Raw genomic sequence first — 19,590 nt, forward strand, 5'->3', positions numbered from 1 at the left:
AGTAAGCCCAAGTTTAAAAGTGGTATTGTGTACTAGTAATACTCAGTTAAGAAATACCCTTGTTATAGTAAATAGAAAGCAGCATAATTACCATTATAATGTTACGTACAATATTTATTGTATATCTATGTAAGCGTCGTCCTTCCATCTATCTTGAGTGCTGGGACATAGTTATCTGTAAAGAAAGCAAACATAACATTAGAGCTTGTAGAAAATATTTGGCTAATTATTATAACGGAAAATTATACTTATATGGATATAGAAGCAAAGCATGTATAATGATAATGAAGTATATACGAAATAAATTTGCTTTAAATGTTGTGTTATAATACGTATAATATGAATTAGTAAAGCATATCCAAATAATAACGCTACACTAATGCTAGCAATTACAGTAATTGAAATAGTATAAAAGGCCCTTTACAAAAGTTGTTAAAATAGCGCTAATTATACGATTATGGTATATGCATTTCTATGTTGAGCGTACAGGCTATGAGAATTAATAATAGGACTTTACAATAAAAACAAATAATACTATTAATACTACCACTACTTTATGCCGTGCTTTTAAATGGCATAAAGATGTTTCTGTATTGGCAGGGAGTCTGTAAGTGACGAGCGCCCAGTTCAAGCGGGCTTGTCAGAACAACTGAAATGATTAACAAAGTTCGAAATATCAATTAGAATAACCGAAATGCAAGTATAAGGGTAATATTGTAGGAGTGAATAAAGAGACTGTTCACAAATAATAATTGAGGATCTCAACAAACAGGAGCGTGTACACATTCTGTGCCCCATTCCTTAATGAAGGAGCATACACTGAAAAGAGTATATCATTGCCCACAAGCTGATCGCTACTGGAAGGGAGTAAATTTTCTCCAGAACATCGTTGTAGAGAACAAAGGAGATTTTCTAATAATTATTTTCTTTTCCCCAAATTTAAAGCATCACTGATGAGCTTTATTATTATTATTATTACATTTACACCATGTAGAAAGCAGTAATAAGAACGTTGAACAGCACTATTAACCAGGATTTCCAGAAGTCATTAAATGACGTACTGGATCGTTCAAAACTGTGTTAGGGTCAAAGTAGGTTCTTACTTTGGATGAACCGAAGTAAATTGATTCCACTTTATTATTCGTTTATTTTTTTACAGATCCGGTCTTATTTCCTAATTGTCCCGCTGTGTGTAGTAGTATATGATACAGGAACGTGAACGTAACGAGTAAAAACATATGAAAAATGGCTGTAATCTTTTGAAATATGAACATAGAAAGACTGAAGAAAATTAGCTGAGAGACCACAATCCCGATGAATACTATGCATAGTAGGGAAGGAAAGAGCAATATTGGATATAATTGGAAAAATAGAAGAGGTTACAATATAGAATGAATTATGTGGGGCGTAATAGAAGTAGATTTGAAAGAAACTGGAGCGAGGAAGAGGATTATATGATAATCAATGGTGGCTCCTGTGTTAAGTCACATCAGTATTAATTAGCTTTAACGCTTCAAACAAAGAGAACAAAAGTTATCTAATGAATTAATTCTTATTATATACAAGAATTAGAATATTAGGCAAGCTTTCTTCCCTTAGTTGTAGCTATAAAAATATAATTTTTGCCGGTGTGACTACTTTCCTCAAGAGGATAATTAATGGTCGGTTTTAGGGGAGGCTAACAGAGGATCATAACATATTTGGTCTAGGAATTAATTCGTGCGGGTGGACAAGAGATGGCGCAACGAACGGAGCGTCCCACAGTTCCGTGTATCCACACATGTGTTGCAAACCCCTGTCATCGCGTATCGTTCGTAGTATAGGGCAGTGGATTAAAGCGTCAACAACACCAGTTTGTAGTTAAGTGAACATGGCGCAATTTGTGCCTGATAAAGTGTTTTTGCGGGGTGTCCTGCTGCATTACTTTAACATGCAGAAAAGTGCGACTGAAAGTCATCATATTTTGGTGGAAGTGTATGGTGACCATGCTCTAGCTGAGCGAACGTGTCAGAAGTGGTTTGCACGGTTTAGAAGTGGTGATTTCGGCTTGGCAGACCAAGAGCGAGCTGGACAGCCAAAAAAATTTCAAGACGAAGAATTGACAGCATTGCTCGAGCAGGATTCGTGTCAAACGCAGGAACAACTTGCAGCAGCATTAGGCGTTGATCAAACAACAGTCTCCAAACGCTTGAAAGCCATGGGAATGATTCAAAAGATGTCACATTGGGTTCCACATGAATTGAAAGACAGAGACGTTGAAAGACGAAAAACCATTTGCGAATTGCTGCTTCAACGACAGAGCAGAAAGGGGTTTCTGCATCGAATTATTACGGGTGATGAGAAGTGGATCCATTACGAGAACCCTAAACGAAAAAAGGCCTGGGTGAAACCAGGTGAACCAGGTCCATCACAACCAAAACGAGATATTCACTGTGCAAAGGTTATGCTGTGCATATGGTGGGATATGAAAGGTGTGGTGTACTATGAGCTGCTGCAACCGGGTGAAACTATGAATGGAGAACGTTGTCGACGACAATTAATGCGTTTGAAGCAAGCTCTGGCCAGAACACGACCAGAATGGGAGAACAGACATGATAAACTTATTGTTCAACATGATAACGCTCGCCCACATGTCGCAAAACCGGTCAAAACCTATTTAGAAAATGTCGGATGGGAAGTTTTACCCCACCCGCCGTATTCACCAGACGTTGCTCCTTCGGACTACTACTTGTTCGATTGCATGAACAACGATTTGATTGGACAGCGGTTTACTTCTTCAGAAGATATCGAAACATGGGTCTCTGACTGGATCGCTTCCAAGGATGAGGACTTCTTTCGCCACGGAATCCGTACATTGCCTGACAGATGGGCGAAAGTGGTGGCTAGCGATGGACAATATTTTTCTTAAGGTATTTATGTATATTGTGTTTGTACTACAGCTTCAATGTGTGCGTACCAACCGCACGAATTAATTCCTAGACCAAATATATATTGCATGGAAGTTCAATTTGTTTCAATCTCTTACTGATGATGACAGTTGTTGATGATAATGTTCAACTCAGCATGCAGATACGTAACCAGATCTATTGTATTTATGTTTATGTGTGTGCAATTAATATTGATAAAAGAAAATACTTGTTTCTAATTTTACAAGTTTATTTGCAGACTGTTATTAGTAGGTGGCTGTACAGGATTCTTACAACAAATGGCAAGTGACTCAGTGAAACCAGACATAAAAACTTTCACACAACTTCTCGATTGTATTCCTTCAACAAAGGCAGCAGAAAAAGTGAGTAGTTTACATTTTATTTTTAATTTACGAGAACTTCTATAGTAATATTTTGCTTTTTCCTTGTTTTTTTTTTTATCATGCATTTGTACAAAACTACAGGTAACTGCATTGTTTCTTAGTGTCGATATTAAGACTTTTGTTTTTAACGTATTATAGAAAGTACAAGGGCACAGTATATGGACTTGTCATATTTGACAAATTTTAGAAAGTTGTTTTAAGTGAAGAGCTGTCGAGTAGTTGAGTAGGTTGGTTTTGTGGCACCGGATTAGGTTCTTGGAAACACATATGAAAAATGAAATAAAATTTGTAAGTTTTACGTCCCACGCTTATGCCGGTTAGGCTAAAGGAGACGGTGATAATGAGAGATGAGTGAAATGGTGGAATGAAGAAAGTGGGAGGAAACGGGAGAATCCCGAGAAAACCAACGAGCACGGTGTTTTTCCACCACAAAGTCCACACGGCGCGAGCTGGGATCGAACCAGGGACCCCAAGCACCGGAGGTGAACGCTCTACCGCTGAGCCACCGCGCCCCCCAGGAAACACATATGGTTAGCATTCCACATTAAGCATTAGATTTCAACATCTATACTCTTGATCGGCTAAAGAGCATTAAACTTGAAATTAAAAAGGGAGCATGATTGCTCAGTGGTATAATACTCACCTCTGGTTGTAAGAGTCCTTCATTCGATCTCTAGCCATGAGAATTTGTGTTAGACAACATCGTGTCTGTGGCTCTCCCGTTTTCGCCCAGATTACTATTTTACCATTTATTTAATTCTAAATCACTTTCATCAATCATTCGTTTTCTTTAAACTAAAAAGCATAATTATGGGACGTAAAAATAGAAATTTCACTTCATTTTTCTCCAAACAAACGAACAAAAAAATAAATAAATAAAATAAATTTATGCAAGTGGCACTTCTTTTTCATTAATGGCGCTGCAAGAATGGTTCTGAATGAGAAGTTGACGATAAGGTAAATTACTTTTAAAAATTAACAAGCCTGCTACTTGTTTTGCAAATTCTGTGTAACTAATCATCATCAATATTTTTTTTAATGAATATGTAAAAGTTATTATAAATAATGTCAGGTATCTTTTCTCACAATGAAAGTAGGAAACTTAAGGCATCTTGTTATATTAATCAGAAATTATGCTTGTCTTCAATAAAATTAGCAATAGTACTAAAATATAACTTGTTGAAAACATTTCCAAATATTGTGACAAATCTAAATCTCACTGAGATAATAATAATAGTATGTTCTGGTAGTTTAATGACCTTTAACCTCCGGGGTCTTGTTTCGGCGCCAGGACCGGGTAAAGATTTGATACCTTGGCAACACCGCAGGGCTTATGACAAGATAAGTGTCTTAATAAGTCTAACAGAAAAGTAATATCACTGTTTGGTGTGGAATAGGGTAACGTGTGTGGCTGGCTATTAGGCGATCCATGTTCAAATCCCATCGCTTTCACTGTTCAGTTTTTCTTTTCTTTTTTCTTTCTTTCTCTGTTTCTCTATTTTTCGATGCTAAATGGTATTTCACGATAAATATGAATGCAAATAATGCGAATAGTGTGCTGAAACAGAAATTAGCAAACTGATGTGCCATGAAAATATCCAGCATGTTTCATTCTACAAATTGTACATATAGTTGTAGATTTTCTGACAAACATGCGAACAAGTTACATACGTGTGCATAATGTGTGAGTTCATGCCACGCCAAGGGGCCAAGAGACTCACCTTCAATGTATGTGACCATGATTCTGTTGGGCTAGTACGTTAGGCAGGAAGTGCTTTTAAATATATCACATGCCAACTTATACAGGTTGTCAGTAATCTGTGAAACTCAGAATAAACCAGATTCGATGTCAAGAGATTATGACAAGATGTTATTAAGACTTTAAATTATTATAAACCAGGAATAAAAGAGAATATTTAAGTCAATGATTTGGAAGTCATAAGAAAGGAGAAAGATAAATAAACTCAAGCTAAGAATAGAGTAAGTTTTTACGATTTATTTGATGGTGGTTCGTCTACATTACTTGTTCCTGTACATACGTCATAATTGTATTTGATATACGAGTGTGTTTACGATTCTGCTTAAATAAAATACATATCATAGTGTTTTTAAATTCTAATGATAACGCAGCATTTATTGAGCTAATATACACCTTCATTCTTGGGAGAACAGTTGAAGCAGTTGATAAGTGCAGATATAAAAACGTGGATTCTTTCAGAATTACAGCAACATCATAAACAGATTGCTTTGCTAAACGAAGAAATTTCTGATTAAGACATCAGAATCACTACAATGAATATCAACAACCCTACTTCAATTGAATCGAGCTTTCATGACGCTCCGAAGGTATGTAAAAGATGTCATCAAGCCCATAGTAATATGATTTGTCCCGCAGTAATTAAAAGATGCTTCCGTTGTCTGTTTAGTTGTCATTTTGCTAGAGTTTGTTTTTCAAAAAAATAATAAAAAAAGTAAACAAATAAATGAAAATAAAATCTAGGTTTAAAGACAAACAGATAAATAATAAGACTGGAGACCCCGTGATATCAATACTTTAAGAACAAACAGAATACTCATCTGATAATACATGAGAAGTCAGTAAAGCAAAATACTTTACCTAACCTAACCAAGTTATCATCAAGTATATCTTTAGCATGTCAGTGCATCATTTCCGAAAAGCATAAGTTGGCTACAACAACTTTAGGAAAAATGAGGTTCGGGAAGGAAGTGAGTGAAGAGAAAGAAGAAAGGAAAAAGATGAAAGTGAAGAAGTAGTACAAGGTTGTCAAATTCGAATCGTCAGATACAAGCAAGAGAACTAAGATGGACGGTAACCAGACGGATCAGGAGCAGGGATTCAGAAACCGCAAGAAACGATCTGGTCCAGGAGTGGTTAGCGTTACATGACAATTACTTGCAACCAAAGAATAGTATAAAGATTTTTCATCACATTGTTGAAGAGATACAAAGAGATGCAGCGTTCCATTGACATGATCAGAAGAAGAGAAAGTAAAAATAAAGAAAGCTAATCGAATTGTGAACTTGGCTTATTGCCATTGCAGTAGTTGTTTGTCATGAAAATGTAAAGGACAGAGTGTGTTGGGATCTTACGTTAGGCAGGAAGTACTTTTAAATATATCACATGCCAAGTCATACAGGTTGTCAGGTGGTAATCTGTGAAACTCAGAATAAACCAGATTCGATGTCAAGGAATTATGATAAGATGTTATTGAAGCTAAATCATTATAAACCAAAATTAAAAGAGAAGTCAATGGTTTAGAAGTCATAAGAGAAAGATAAATAAAATCAATCTAAGATTAAAGTGCAAGTGTTTACGATTTATTTGATGGTGATTCGTCTATGTTACTTGTACTTGTACATACTTCATAATTGTATTTGAAATGTGAGTGCGTTTACGATTCTACTTAAATAAGATAAATATCAAACTGTTTCTAGATTCTGATAGATTGAAGTCCTAATGTTGGCACGTTCAGGCATTTATATGTTACGTCAATGTGTTTATTTCTATTTCTGCAAACTATTCCTACTTTCTTTCATTACATTCACATTTATCTCGAAATAACGTTTTGCAACATAATAAAAAGTGAACTTTGAACACGGACCGCCTGGATACTAGTCACACATGTTACTGCTATTCCATGCCAAACAGTGGGATTACTTTTCTGTTAGTTATTTATCTTTTCATGTACCGTGGATTTGGCATCTTAGTCATATCTTTATCAGACTCTCCGCTGAAGCAAGGCCCCAGAGGTTAAGGGTCATATTATGTTTTTTCGTCATCTTTTTACCTCTATTATGACCCCATGGTAAGCATGGGCTTGAAATTTAGATCTTGCTCCAGGCCATATACTTTCCTAAGTTGCCCCATGTACCAATTTTAAAAGGCTTGGTAAACCTCAGAAGCGCATTGGAACGAGGAAAATTCCCGCCTCGGACAGGATTCAAAGATGATATAGATTTTCAAAAAAAGGCTTTATAATGATACGAGAACTGTGTAGATAATGAAGCTCCAGGATGAGTTTCATTTCAAATACTGTATTGTATTATGTACAAATCTTGTGTTTTGTAGATGCTGTTGTCAGAAATGAAAAAGCATGACGTACAACCAGACGTGGATTTCTTCAATATGTTAATTAAAAAGAGAAGCTTCAGATCTGATTATGAAGAAGCAAAGGTAAGAGAAAGCGTGTGCAATTTGCTGCACTTCTTTTTGTATCTAATTGGATCTAATTTTTTGTGTTTCTCTTTCTCCTTTATTAAACCGTGTACTATTTTTCGATATTATTATTTTTAAATTTAATCATTATTAATCTGTTAAATTTTTCGTTAAATTATCCAACTATATGACTGAATCTATAAAATATATAGTTTACGTACAAACAAAACCGACTTCTTCCCTTGAAGGTCAAGACGTACGATGACTTTATTTAGGGGAACAGTAGATCCGTCTTCTTGTGCCTGGCTTCTAGTGGCTAACTCTTTGTAATGGTGCAATATATGATTTAGTGACAATCTACGTGTAACATTAATATCATTTTAAAAGTGTTACTGCTGATAAGAAAAGTCGGTTTAGTTTGTACTTCGACAGTTTTTTTTTATTATTATATTTACTAATTCGTCTTTTAAACCCGAACATTTTTTCTCGTAGGTGCATCTAAATAACATAACGCATATTATACTTTAAGAACGCACTCCTATTTACAAAACCTTCCAAATAGACCGTTCTGTAGTATTGTTGATCATTGATACTTTTTTCTTTTAAAAAAGTATTAAAAACGCAGTCATTTACACTCTGCCATATTATTATTATTATTATTATTATTATTATTATTATTATTATTATTATTATTATTATTATTATTATAATAATAATAATAATATTTGTGTGTGTTTATTTCGGAGCTAATCGTACGTGTCAATTCATAATTAGAAATTTTTCCGTGGTGGGTAAAACGTGTTTTGTTGTAATCAAATCTGTGTGGTTTTCTTTACTATCAAAAGAAGGAAAACCGATTAGTTTTGAGAATAATCCAGAGATGTTTATGCACTTTATCTGTCCACAGGGAACTTAGAAGTAAGTGTAAAAAAATTGGTCCCAATAGTTCACATCAATCTATCAATTTAAATATAAACCTTTTTCTGGCGGTACGTAAAAGTACGGCGTACCGGAAACATTTTAATCAACGGAACATTTCCTCTTCTGTCTCAACAAGGAGATAGCGAAAAACTTCGGAAATACCAAATAGTAAATACATAGTTTTATTGAAAATCAGTCTTTTCTTGGTTTCCTTTCCCTTTTTCTTAGAGAAAGAGTTACGAATCTTTGTTCCTTCTTGAAGTCAGTTAATAGTATTCAGATACTAGAAATATTTGAGCCCCTCTGTCTCTCGCTCGCTGGCACTTCCTCGCGCCGCGATTTTTCTTTCATTTCTTCTTCACACGGTAATATAAACTATAAAGGCTCTGAACCGACCGACCATTTTTTTTTTTTTTTCTGAAAAGGCTGACCTTTCATAACAAAATAATTCAACAAATTTGCCTTTCGCTGAAGTTCGACTAAATTGAAAGCCAGTGCAAAAATTCTGTTGGGACTCCAACTCTGTACTTTCTCCGCAGAGGAGGCTTTTGCTCAGTTCCTATTTTATTGTATCCAATTAATTATTTTTATTCATTAGCAGTAAGAGAATTAAATGAAAGCATCACGCTAGATTTTTTCGCAAAGTTGAGTAGTATTCTGAAGAACATTATGTGAATAGTATACTGTATAGGTGTTGTTATTGAAATCCAGTATTTGTGGAACTCTTGATGCCTTTTGAAAACAAACAATAGCAGCTTACTTTCGCCCGTTTACAGAAAGAGAGAGAGAGAGAGAAAAAAAGCAAGAAACAAATCACTAAGAAATATTGATTATCATTACGTTAATTGGATTATAAAAGTAAGATGTAAGAATCATACATATTTTTAAAGCACCTTTATAAGTAAGTGCGTAAGAGTTTTTAGTTACAAGACTGCAATGACACGCTTCTGGGCATTATTATCATCAGTAGTAATAGTAGTAGTAATAATAATATTAATAATATAAATATATATATATATGACTTCTCTGGCCCCTTTTTTAATGTATCTTCTACAGCTACACTGCCCACCACAACATAGTTGTAGGTTCTGTCCATGGTAAGAATAGGTTTTTCCAATATTCAATATGCATCCAATAGCTTCCATAAATAAATACTATTGTTACTGATTGGCTGGTAACGTATTTGTTTCTTTTAATAATTTTTTTACTTTTTTTTTTTTTTTATATATATATATAGAGTGTTCTTCATCTCATTCAGATGCATGGTTTGAGACCTGATATAGTAACTTTCGGCGTACTGGCATTAACTTGTACAACAGTAACGGAAGCTCGTCAACTTTTGGATGATATGGAAAATTCAGGATATAGGTATGTTTTCTGTGTGTTATTCGGGCTTCAGAATTCGTTCTTAATCAAGCAGTTTGACATTCATACAGTATATATATAAAAACTCCTCTGTAAAGAGCAAGAGAAAAAATTTCAGTATACAATAAAGTAGCTTTTCTAATCACATAAGTAATTAGGTTTATAACAACTTATTTAGTATTTCATAATGTTTCTGTACTAAAAATATTTGCTGTAGTGAAGGAAACTAATTTATGTGGTAGAAGAAGGTAACCTCACAGAAATTTATATCTAGATTGATTTTGACTTTTGCGGTTGCTATTCTTTTCGTACTTTAATTCTATTCTCTATTCAAACTGTCAATTTAAAGAATATACTGTTTGACACTGAAATGCATAATTGACAATTTGAATGACAGAACAAAATAAACTATTTAGCAGTTCTGAGGGGAAATTCTGTAATCTTTTATTACGATTTGAAACAAGAAACTACCGCGGTTACAAATCAGAAAGAATGCAATACAAAACTAGTTGCCGAACAGCGGTCAGAATGTAGTTCCTTTTTAACCGTGGATGGACTTTCTTTGCTTATAATTTTGGAATGAATATACCAACTTAAAGACGGCCTTGCTGCAGAAAATTATACTCTTAAAAAAAAGTATGATCCAAGTTGAAATTTTTTTTTAATTATTATTTATATTATTTCATATCTACGTAAAACAGTAAATACACATTATTATTATTATTATTATTATTATTATTATTATTATTATTAATAATAATAATAATAATAATAATAATAATAATAATAATAATAATAATAATAATATTTTGCATCGCATCGTAAAATACTATGTAAAACTTATAAATTGCCATGCAAATCTAAATTTCTTTAGTAGTTTCCTACACGAAAAAGGAAAAAAAAAAAATAATTGCTGTGATTGGCATATTGAACTGACATTTACACCTTCAAAATCCAAAAGTAAAATTAATAATAATACTAAAAATAATAATGATAAAATAAAGTAAAGGTATTATAGAGTAGTTTCCGCATAGAGTAATTTCCGGCTGCAGTCACACTCTTTTGCCATCGCTCAGCCAGCAATTGGATTGCACGACGAAACAACTCTGGAGTATGCGATTCGAAGTAGTCCCCACCCGTATGTTGCACCATGCAATCATGATGGAAGTTCCCTGTTAGGAAGTAATCGAGACGAGGGAAGAGGTGATCGTCGATGGGAAAGACGTCAGGAGGAAACAGTGGGGAAGGAAGGGTTTCATATAACACCTCACGAAGAGTTTGCATTATCCTTTGACGGCCATGGGATGTGCAACATGAGGACATCATATCTGTTGACAATTGCTGGATGCTTTCGAACAAGTTTGCGATGAATTTCATGGAGTTCTAGCCTTCTAACTATCTACAGTGATAGTTTCACCTCGACGGAAAAAGACATGACATACCACCCCCATCACAGATTACCATAGCAACATCACTACCTGTAAATGGAAGGGTTGTTTTGAAAACCATCCTGGACGTTGATCACGATCCAACCACTGTTCTATCCGTTTAGGATTGTCGGAACAGATCCATTTTTCATCAGAAGTGACTGTTCCTGTTGTTCTGAACGCTGAGATAACCGCACAGCACCAGACGCGTGTCGTGTAGTTCGATGTCAACTCGTAATCAAGAGTTCAGTTTTTTTTTTTTTTTAAACCTTACTGATTGCATGGAAGCACCAAACGACAAATGTATGGTGTATGCCTAACTCTTCTACAGTTGGATTTGCCCCAGGGTCCGCTTCCACGATATTCTTGAGTTGCTCATCATAACACGTTGGTTGATGGTTGTGGGGTTCAGTTTTGTTGTTGTGTCGCCGGTACTAAATTTCACAATCCAACGGCGTATGGTGCGTTTATTCACTACTCCTAGCCTAAATGCACAGTTGATGATTTTCGCAGTTGGACGTGCAGAATGTCGCAGTTTGGATTCGTAAACGAAAATCACTCCACAAATGTGTGTTCTCTATGGTGTTCTTTCACATGATCTTGTTCAATGCACACTTCCTTGTGATTGACTTATTAGTGACACATTGTAAAATCTGTTAGTGGATAAGTTTAGATTTTATTTATTTATTTATTTATTTATTTATTTATTGTCCATCTCCTAGGGAATGATACATTACATTTTGTGAAGTATCGTGTTCTGATAAATGTTGGACACCTTGTATTATTAAAACGTTTATTTTTAATAAGTAAAAGTGTAATTTTTTGTATTTAAATTATATTTCAATAAAATTTTAATACGTCATATATTTCATTATGTTTAGCCATTAATTTTGTATTATTTTGGGATTTTGTCAAGAAATTTCTTCATTTTAAATGATTTCTTAAAGATTTGTAAAGAAATTCAATAATTTGGAGCCATATTAACATTTCTTAAATTCGATTAATTAAATCTTCATTAAAAATATAAAATTTTATAGTAGCCATTTTGTAAGTCATGTTGTAAATTGTTCGTCCTCGTGCTTTTTTCTTGATAGGGCAGTAATTTTTAGCAGTGTCCTTTTGATGTGTGCAGTCTTCAGTGATCGGTTTGTTAGATGTCATCTCCTGTTAGTTCATCTCGTCATCTTCTGCCTTCTAATCAGGAGATTTCTTCTTTGTAGTTGTTGGACGCCGGAAGGCGTAGTGTACAGATAAGAATGTATTAATCTCTGTCAAAAATATCTATAATAGTGGTATACACTGAGTTGTATTTACATAATAATGGATACTCCATCCTGTTGTCATAAGATGTATGGAATTTGTAACATCGTATACAACAATTCAGTTCATCCATTGGGTTTTCTACATAGGATGGTTTTCGTACCACATTTTAAACCGGACATACCAGTCGCCCTCCATAACGAAATCCACACATGGTTTCAAAATGATGAAAACACATGGCAAAATAGCAAGTTACCTGACCAGATTAATATGAAGTGGGACCACCCTTAGCCTGCATAACAGCTCTGATTTATCATGAAATGGAGTCATATAAGTTGCATTTTCAGGTGTTTATATTATTTTGGTAATCATGTATATATACACTCATATAAGTGTAAATACTATATACGCACTTATATTTCTCAGTATTGATTAAAAATGAGTTAGGGTCTTTCTTAAAGAAAAGAGGAGTATGCTAAAATGTTGATATTTTATTTTTGTACTAGCAGCGTTCACCCCGCTTCGCTGGGGTCACCCCGGAACGCAATAAACTTTGTTACTTAGATAATTTTTACTTTTTCGCTTTCAAGTGATATGATAAAAACCATAGAAGATTGGAGTAAATGTTAACATTATATCGCCTGTCATTTATGTTAACCCGCCGAGTGACACGGTCATGTGGGTTGCATATAAATACGGTTAGATTTAGCTATGATGAGCTAACAAAGGATTTGTACGTTATGGACACTTGAATGGTCAATTATCTCAAGACACTGGTAATTGAAAATTAAAGTGATATGATAAAAACCATCTAGGGTCCAAATCTTAATAACCCCCCCAAAAATGAAAGAAATTGGTTCAGCCGTATTAGCGTGATGAGCTAACAAAGGATTTGTACGTTCTCTTTTATATATATAGACTAGCAGCGTTCACCCCGCTTCGCTGCGGTCACCCCGGAACGCAATAAACGTTGTTACTTAGATAATTTTTACTTTTTCGCTTTCAAGTGATATGATAAAAACCATAGAAGATTGCAGTAAATGTTAACATTATATCGCCTGTCATTTATGTTAACCCGCCCCGCTTCGCTGCGGTCACCCCGGAACGCAATAAACTTTGTTACTTAGATAATTTTTACTTTTTCGCTTTCAAGTGATATGATAAAAACCATAGTAGATTGCAGTAAATGTTAACATTATATCGCCTGTCATTTATGTTAACCCGCCGAGTGACACGGTCATGCGGGTTGCATATAAATACGTTTATTTTTATACCTATGATGAACTAACAAAGGATTTGTACGTTATGGACACTTGAATGGTCAATTATCTCAAGACACTGGTAATTAAAAATTAAAGTGATATGATAAAAACCATCTAGGGTCCAAATCCTAATAACCCCCCAAAAATGAAAGAAATTGGTTCAGCCGTATTAGCGTGATGAGCTAACAAAGGATTTGTGCGTTCTCTTTTATATAATAGATGTGAATTACATTTTTTACTTATTATTAGTTTAATTTCGATATATTATAAGGGGTAGTCAGATGTATAGTGTACTGAACCTTTTTCTCAATGTCTGCAGGTTTATAATATTGTATCTTTTTCATTTTAAAATACATGGGTCTGTGAACAAAATTAAATGGTTCTATTTATTTAAGACGTATTTTCTAATTGAAAATATAATTTTTTATTTGTGCAGGGTAAATGCAGAAATTCTTGGAACTCTGTTAAGACAAGCTTGTGAAAAATTCAACTTTTGGTTTGTATTGGAACTTATGGAACTTACTAAGGACCTCCAAGTTCAACCGAATGAACAATTCATGCAACACCTTGATAATCTATGGCATAAAGTATGGGATCTCTTAAAAATGAAGGTATGCAGAATGCAGTTTTGAAATAATAATTTCTTTTCAATTATATTCGTTCATTTTTTTTATTCTTCCTTTTAAGCAGTTGATTCGGAGCAAAGAGTTACCTAACAGATCGACTTCAATTAATTGGTTAATGATAATTAGATGGTTCGAGCTAATTAGATGATTGACTAAATACAAAATGTTCCTTGAACTTTTCGATCGATTATGTTGTTTATTGTAAGATAAAGCTCCGTAATAAATTTTGCTTATAAAGAGTCTATCCGGTTTCAATGATATAAAGATACTTTGGGAGAGATGGCTGAAATTCAGCTTAAATGTAGAAGAAATTATCAGATTCTATATTCGAAAAGAAAATTGTCCTAAAATGGATAGAACATACTCAAAAACAGCACGAAACATTGACATTAATGTCAATGGAAATTCAATGAAAAGCAAATAATTCCACCACTTATCTCAAAAACCTAAACAGGGAGGTGGTTGAAATGAAGTGAAATGAAATCTTTGAATTTACGTCCCACGGTTATGCCGGTGATGCTAAAGGAGACGATGATGATGAGAAATGAATGAAATGGTGGAATGAAGAAAGTGGGAGGGAACGGGAGAACACCGAGAAAACCCACGCACACGGTGTTTGTCCTCCACAAAGTTCACTTGGCGGGGACTGGGATTGAATCCTGGACCCCAAGCACCAGAGGTGAACGTTCTACCACTGAACCACTGTGGCTCCGTCTGAAATTAAGTTCAAATGTAGAAGTGACTACGCAGATTCTATATTCCTAAAGCAAATTGTCCTAAAATGGATGGAAGGTAGTCAGAAAGCACGAAACATTAACATTAATGTCAATGGAAAATCAATGAAAAACAAATAATTCCTCCTTTTATCTCCAAACCAAAACAGGGAGATAGCTGAAATTAAGCTTCAAGAATGTAGAAGAGACTATGCAGATTCAATATTCCTAAAGCAAATTGTACTAAAATGGGTGGAACATAGTCCAAAGGCATGAAACATTAACATTAATGTCAATGGAAAATCAATGAAAAACAAATAATTCCTCCACATCTTAAAAACCAAAACAGTGAGATGAATACAAATCAACTTAAATGAAGAAGAGGCTATGTACATTCTATGTTCGAAAAGCAAATTGTCCTAAAATGGATGGAACATAGTCAAAAAACACGAAACATTAACATTAATGTCAATGGAAAACAAGTAGTTCCTCCACTTATCTCAAAAACCTAAAGAGGGAGATGACTAAAAATTAGACTGAATATAGAACAGACTATGCAGATTCTATATTCAGAAAGGAAATTCTAATACAATGGATGGAACATAGTCAAAAAAAAAAAAAAAAAAAAAAAAAAAAAAGTCAAAGTCAAGTCAGTGAAAAAAAATGAAGTCGTCCACATATCTCAAAAACTGTAATGAGGAGATGGCTAATAGAAAGATTATTGCAAAGACATAGTGAAGAGCTTAGACATTATGTATAGCATATACGGTAAATATGGATGGAACATCGTTAAAAATCAAGTTGTTTGAGTAAAATCAAGAATGATAAAGTATATGTATCTTTTTCGAATTGGCCAGGACGTCCCACGCGGAGGTTACGTGCTTGGAATATCTCACAAGTGGATTTGAAATCTGCAGACTCGATTTAACACTCATCGTGATTTTTGACCTGATCACGTAACATAGTCCAGCGCTAATGACAAAGCAGATAGGCCCTTTCTTGTCATAACAATTATTTACTGCAATACAATGGTAGCAAGATCGTGGAGGCGAAAAGGAATATGAGATTTCATGCTTGACCAAACGCCTATTTTGGAACATTTAGCAAATTTTATTTTTCGGAAAGCGTAAAGATTTGGAGAAACGCCTGACAAAGTGTATCGAGCTAATAAGAGACTATGTCGAAAAATAAATTACTTTTTAGTGCAAAATAAATTCTTTCGTTTCAAAGTTACGAACATATACATTCGTCATATACCGATGTATTGAAAACTGCGAAAAGGCTATATTTTCATCCAACAACTGGCACATTGCACTTCCTTCGCACGCTGGAAATGTGTGTAATCCCTCTTGAACGTCAAATTTCACTTCAAAAATAGCTCGAGTTCGCTACGCTTCAGTAGAAATTCTTAGGTAGAAATATCGTGTAAATGTTTTTCAGTCAGATTATGTGGTACCCAAACGTCGGTAGCCACCTTTTTCCAAATGGCTTAACACTGTTTGCTGATAGATATTTAGGTCATTGGCGCTGTCATAACTGCTTACATGCCGGTGTTGCTCGCCGTTTGCAAGAATTTCATCTTTTACTGCGATTGGTCGCCCACTGAGAGAAATTATATATATATATATATATATATATATATATATATATATATATATATATATATATATATCCACAACATAAATGAATGAATGAAGTTACTGTTTGAAATAGGGGCTGGCCATCGACACGTTAGCGTAAAAGACAGTAACTTCGTTCACTTACGTTGTATGACCAGGTAAATGGCAACGTTGCATTTTAATATAACAATGGATGCATAAAGAGTGTATAGCCCAAACGGTTCGTCCGATTTAAAAAATTTCTTTACTTTAGATTGAAAATATCATATTTGAAGATGGTTTTCCCTCTTACATTTTGTTGTAACTCTAATAATAACTGAGCTACCCTATGTCAGGGAACTTTTGAGATACCCTATATATATCCCAGAACGAAAGGACTGAACCATCTTTTGGCTGTTGCTTTTGATAACATATTTCGCTGTTAAATAACACAAATTTCTTCACGGGCTTGCATAACCTTTGCACCTTTATCGAAATAAAAGTATTAAATATAGTGCAGTTTTGTGAAAAGTTTACTCATGTTCATGGCACAATATCTTATGTCTGATTATAACAATTTCAACAGTTCTCGCACATCTATGAGCTTCAACTGTCAGCTGTCGAATGACGTTAGGCTCGACCCGCTGCTACTCATGTAGTCTGAGATTTGAAACACTAACGCTATCTCGTGTGTAAAAGACTCTCTATTTTTTAGACTACCTAATATGATAAAAACTTAAAATCAATTTTGAGACAGAGTGTAGCAGCCAATGCTAATCTAACCTAACATAATCTAAGTGTGTCTTTGTTATTAATTAAAATGTTTCATCAGTCAAAAATTATTGGGAAGTGCTGCATTAAGGAATAATATACTGTAGTTAAACACCAAATATAATGTTAGTAATATAAAATGTATTGTTTCTTTTATATAATTCATTTATTTGTACTATCATTTCTTTAAAAAGAAGATATACATATATATATTACGTATTTCGTTGTTATTTAGGAGAAAGGCCTAGAGGTACCTGAATTCGTTCATAAGAATAGTTTTCAGAAGGATTTTCGAAGATTTGCGAAGAGATACAAGACTTGGATGAAAGAAGTGGAAGTAGACAAAAAACGTCATCCATGGGAACAGTTTCAGAAGTCAGAAACAACGAATGAGAAGAAGCTAGTGCAAAGCGCATTGTAACTGTTGTATATGTACGTACAATCTTTAAAAAAAAAAAAAAAAAAAAAATCTGGACACTACCTTTCATTAAGATGCCATATTCTTGTACTTATCCGTAGATCTTTCCAAGAGAGGTGAGGGGCCAGATTTTGTTGAACAAGACATCACATACAGTGCGTTCTACGAAAAAGGTTACACCTATGAATACCGTAGAAACCAAGGCAAATACAGATAGAAATTTTGTACCTTGTAAATATCGGTATTGTCTCGTATAATCTGTAATACAACCAGATCAACAGTGTTGTCAGTTGATTGTTTTAAAAATGATACTACACCAGGTTATTACAAAATTTCAAATCTGCATAGTAAAAGAAAACATAAAAAAGACACTTGTTGTTCAAAGTAGCAAACTGAGAATACTACCTATCACAAATATTCTCACGAAGTTTGGAGGCCTCTATAGCAGTAATGAACCAAGTGAGATATACAGGACAATTCATATCGACAGTGCCGTAGTGTTGAATACCATGATCATAATATGCGGTATTTTGGATAAAAAGGAACAGAGTTACAACGAATTGAAAATTTGAATTTTATCCGATGGCTTTATTTTAAAGAAGTTCTTGATAGTATCTTTGTGCCACTTTCAGTGGTCTATCTTATATGGTTTTCAATAGACGTAAAAATCATAGCACCGTTTACAGCAATTTAATAAATCAAACTGTCCCGGAGATAAAAACAAGTATAGATTGCAGTACTGCTTAAAATGGCGTATTTGTAGAAAATTTTAAAAACGATCGTTACTTCCCGTTGTTTCTTTGACATTACAGCATTAGTTTTTTGGTAGTTTTGATCACAAGTTCTTGTAATTAAATAATTTTAAGCAGTGTTACAAACTTTTACAATGTTTACCAGTAGATTTGGATTTTGTAATAACCTGGCGTAGTGCAATATAAAAAAAAGTAATAAAGAAAATATTAGGTTTGCAATACTGTTGATCTGGTTGCACTTCAGATCAGACAATGCCCCCTACTAGTATTTGCATGGTACAAATTTTCCTATCAGTATCTGCCTTTGTTTCTACAGTATCATGGTGTAACCTTTTTTCATGGAACGCCTGTATAGTTACATAAATCGTTGTAAATAGTTGAATAATGTTAGATATTTAGAATAGAAAATTGTCTTTTTGTTAAAATAAATAACTAAAATAACTAAATATATTTGTATTTTTTAAAAATATTTTGCCCATTCGCAAAGTTCCATTTCAAATTTTCACGTAATTCTTCTTACCTGTCAATTTTACTCAAATGCACCTACTCTAGATATAAGGTACGCGCTAATATGTTCGTTGGATAAGGTGTGAGTGGAGAAAAAGGCGCTAGATCTAATATATAACCAATACGACCACTGGTCTTTTGTGTTTGACATTTATCTTTTTTCTTTATTCTACTTTACGCTCGGAGGATGAGACGTTCAGGCTCGAGAGCTAAGAGTCAAGTTGTAATTCCTTTAATATGTCTTCACTCGTAACTACCGTGTGGGTACTTCGTGCATTTTCATATACCTATGATAGTGGAGCTAGCCTAAAAATATTTCACTTTCACCAGTATATTATTTTGCACAGTACGTGTGTAAATCAAAAAATAATTATATATATAAACACCGGGAACACTTGATGAGAGCTTATGAACTCCTGTAGTGACGTCATCAAAATGGGCACCGTGTTGAGAAACATTGGTACGTTTAAATGATAATATCTC

At 34.2% G+C, this 19,590-nt stretch overlaps 1 protein-coding gene across 2 annotated transcripts in view; it reads left to right on the plus strand.

Annotated features, from left to right (window-relative positions):
* LOC145680608 (pentatricopeptide repeat-containing protein 1, mitochondrial) overlaps positions 1-19,046 on the plus strand; it is a 60,126-nt gene extending 41,080 nt beyond the window's left edge. For both annotated transcript variants that reach the window (XM_081751288.1, XM_081751289.1), the window contains 5 exons: positions 3,166-3,289; positions 7,401-7,505; positions 9,646-9,776; positions 14,159-14,333; positions 17,666-19,046. In XM_081751288.1, the coding sequence (XP_081607414.1) occupies positions 3,166-3,289; positions 7,401-7,505; positions 9,646-9,776; positions 14,159-14,333; positions 17,666-17,851 (721 nt within the window). In that variant the 3' untranslated portion in view covers positions 17,852-19,046. The remainder of the gene's footprint in view (positions 1-3,165; positions 3,290-7,400; positions 7,506-9,645; positions 9,777-14,158; positions 14,334-17,665) is intronic.
* The last annotated feature ends 544 nt before the right edge of the window (positions 19,047-19,590 follow it).

Source organism: Thermobia domestica, chromosome 3, assembly GCF_964235325.1.
Source record: "Thermobia domestica chromosome 3, izTheDome1.hap1.1, whole genome shotgun sequence".
NCBI classification, from domain to species: Eukaryota; Metazoa; Arthropoda; class Insecta; order Zygentoma; family Lepismatidae; genus Thermobia; species Thermobia domestica.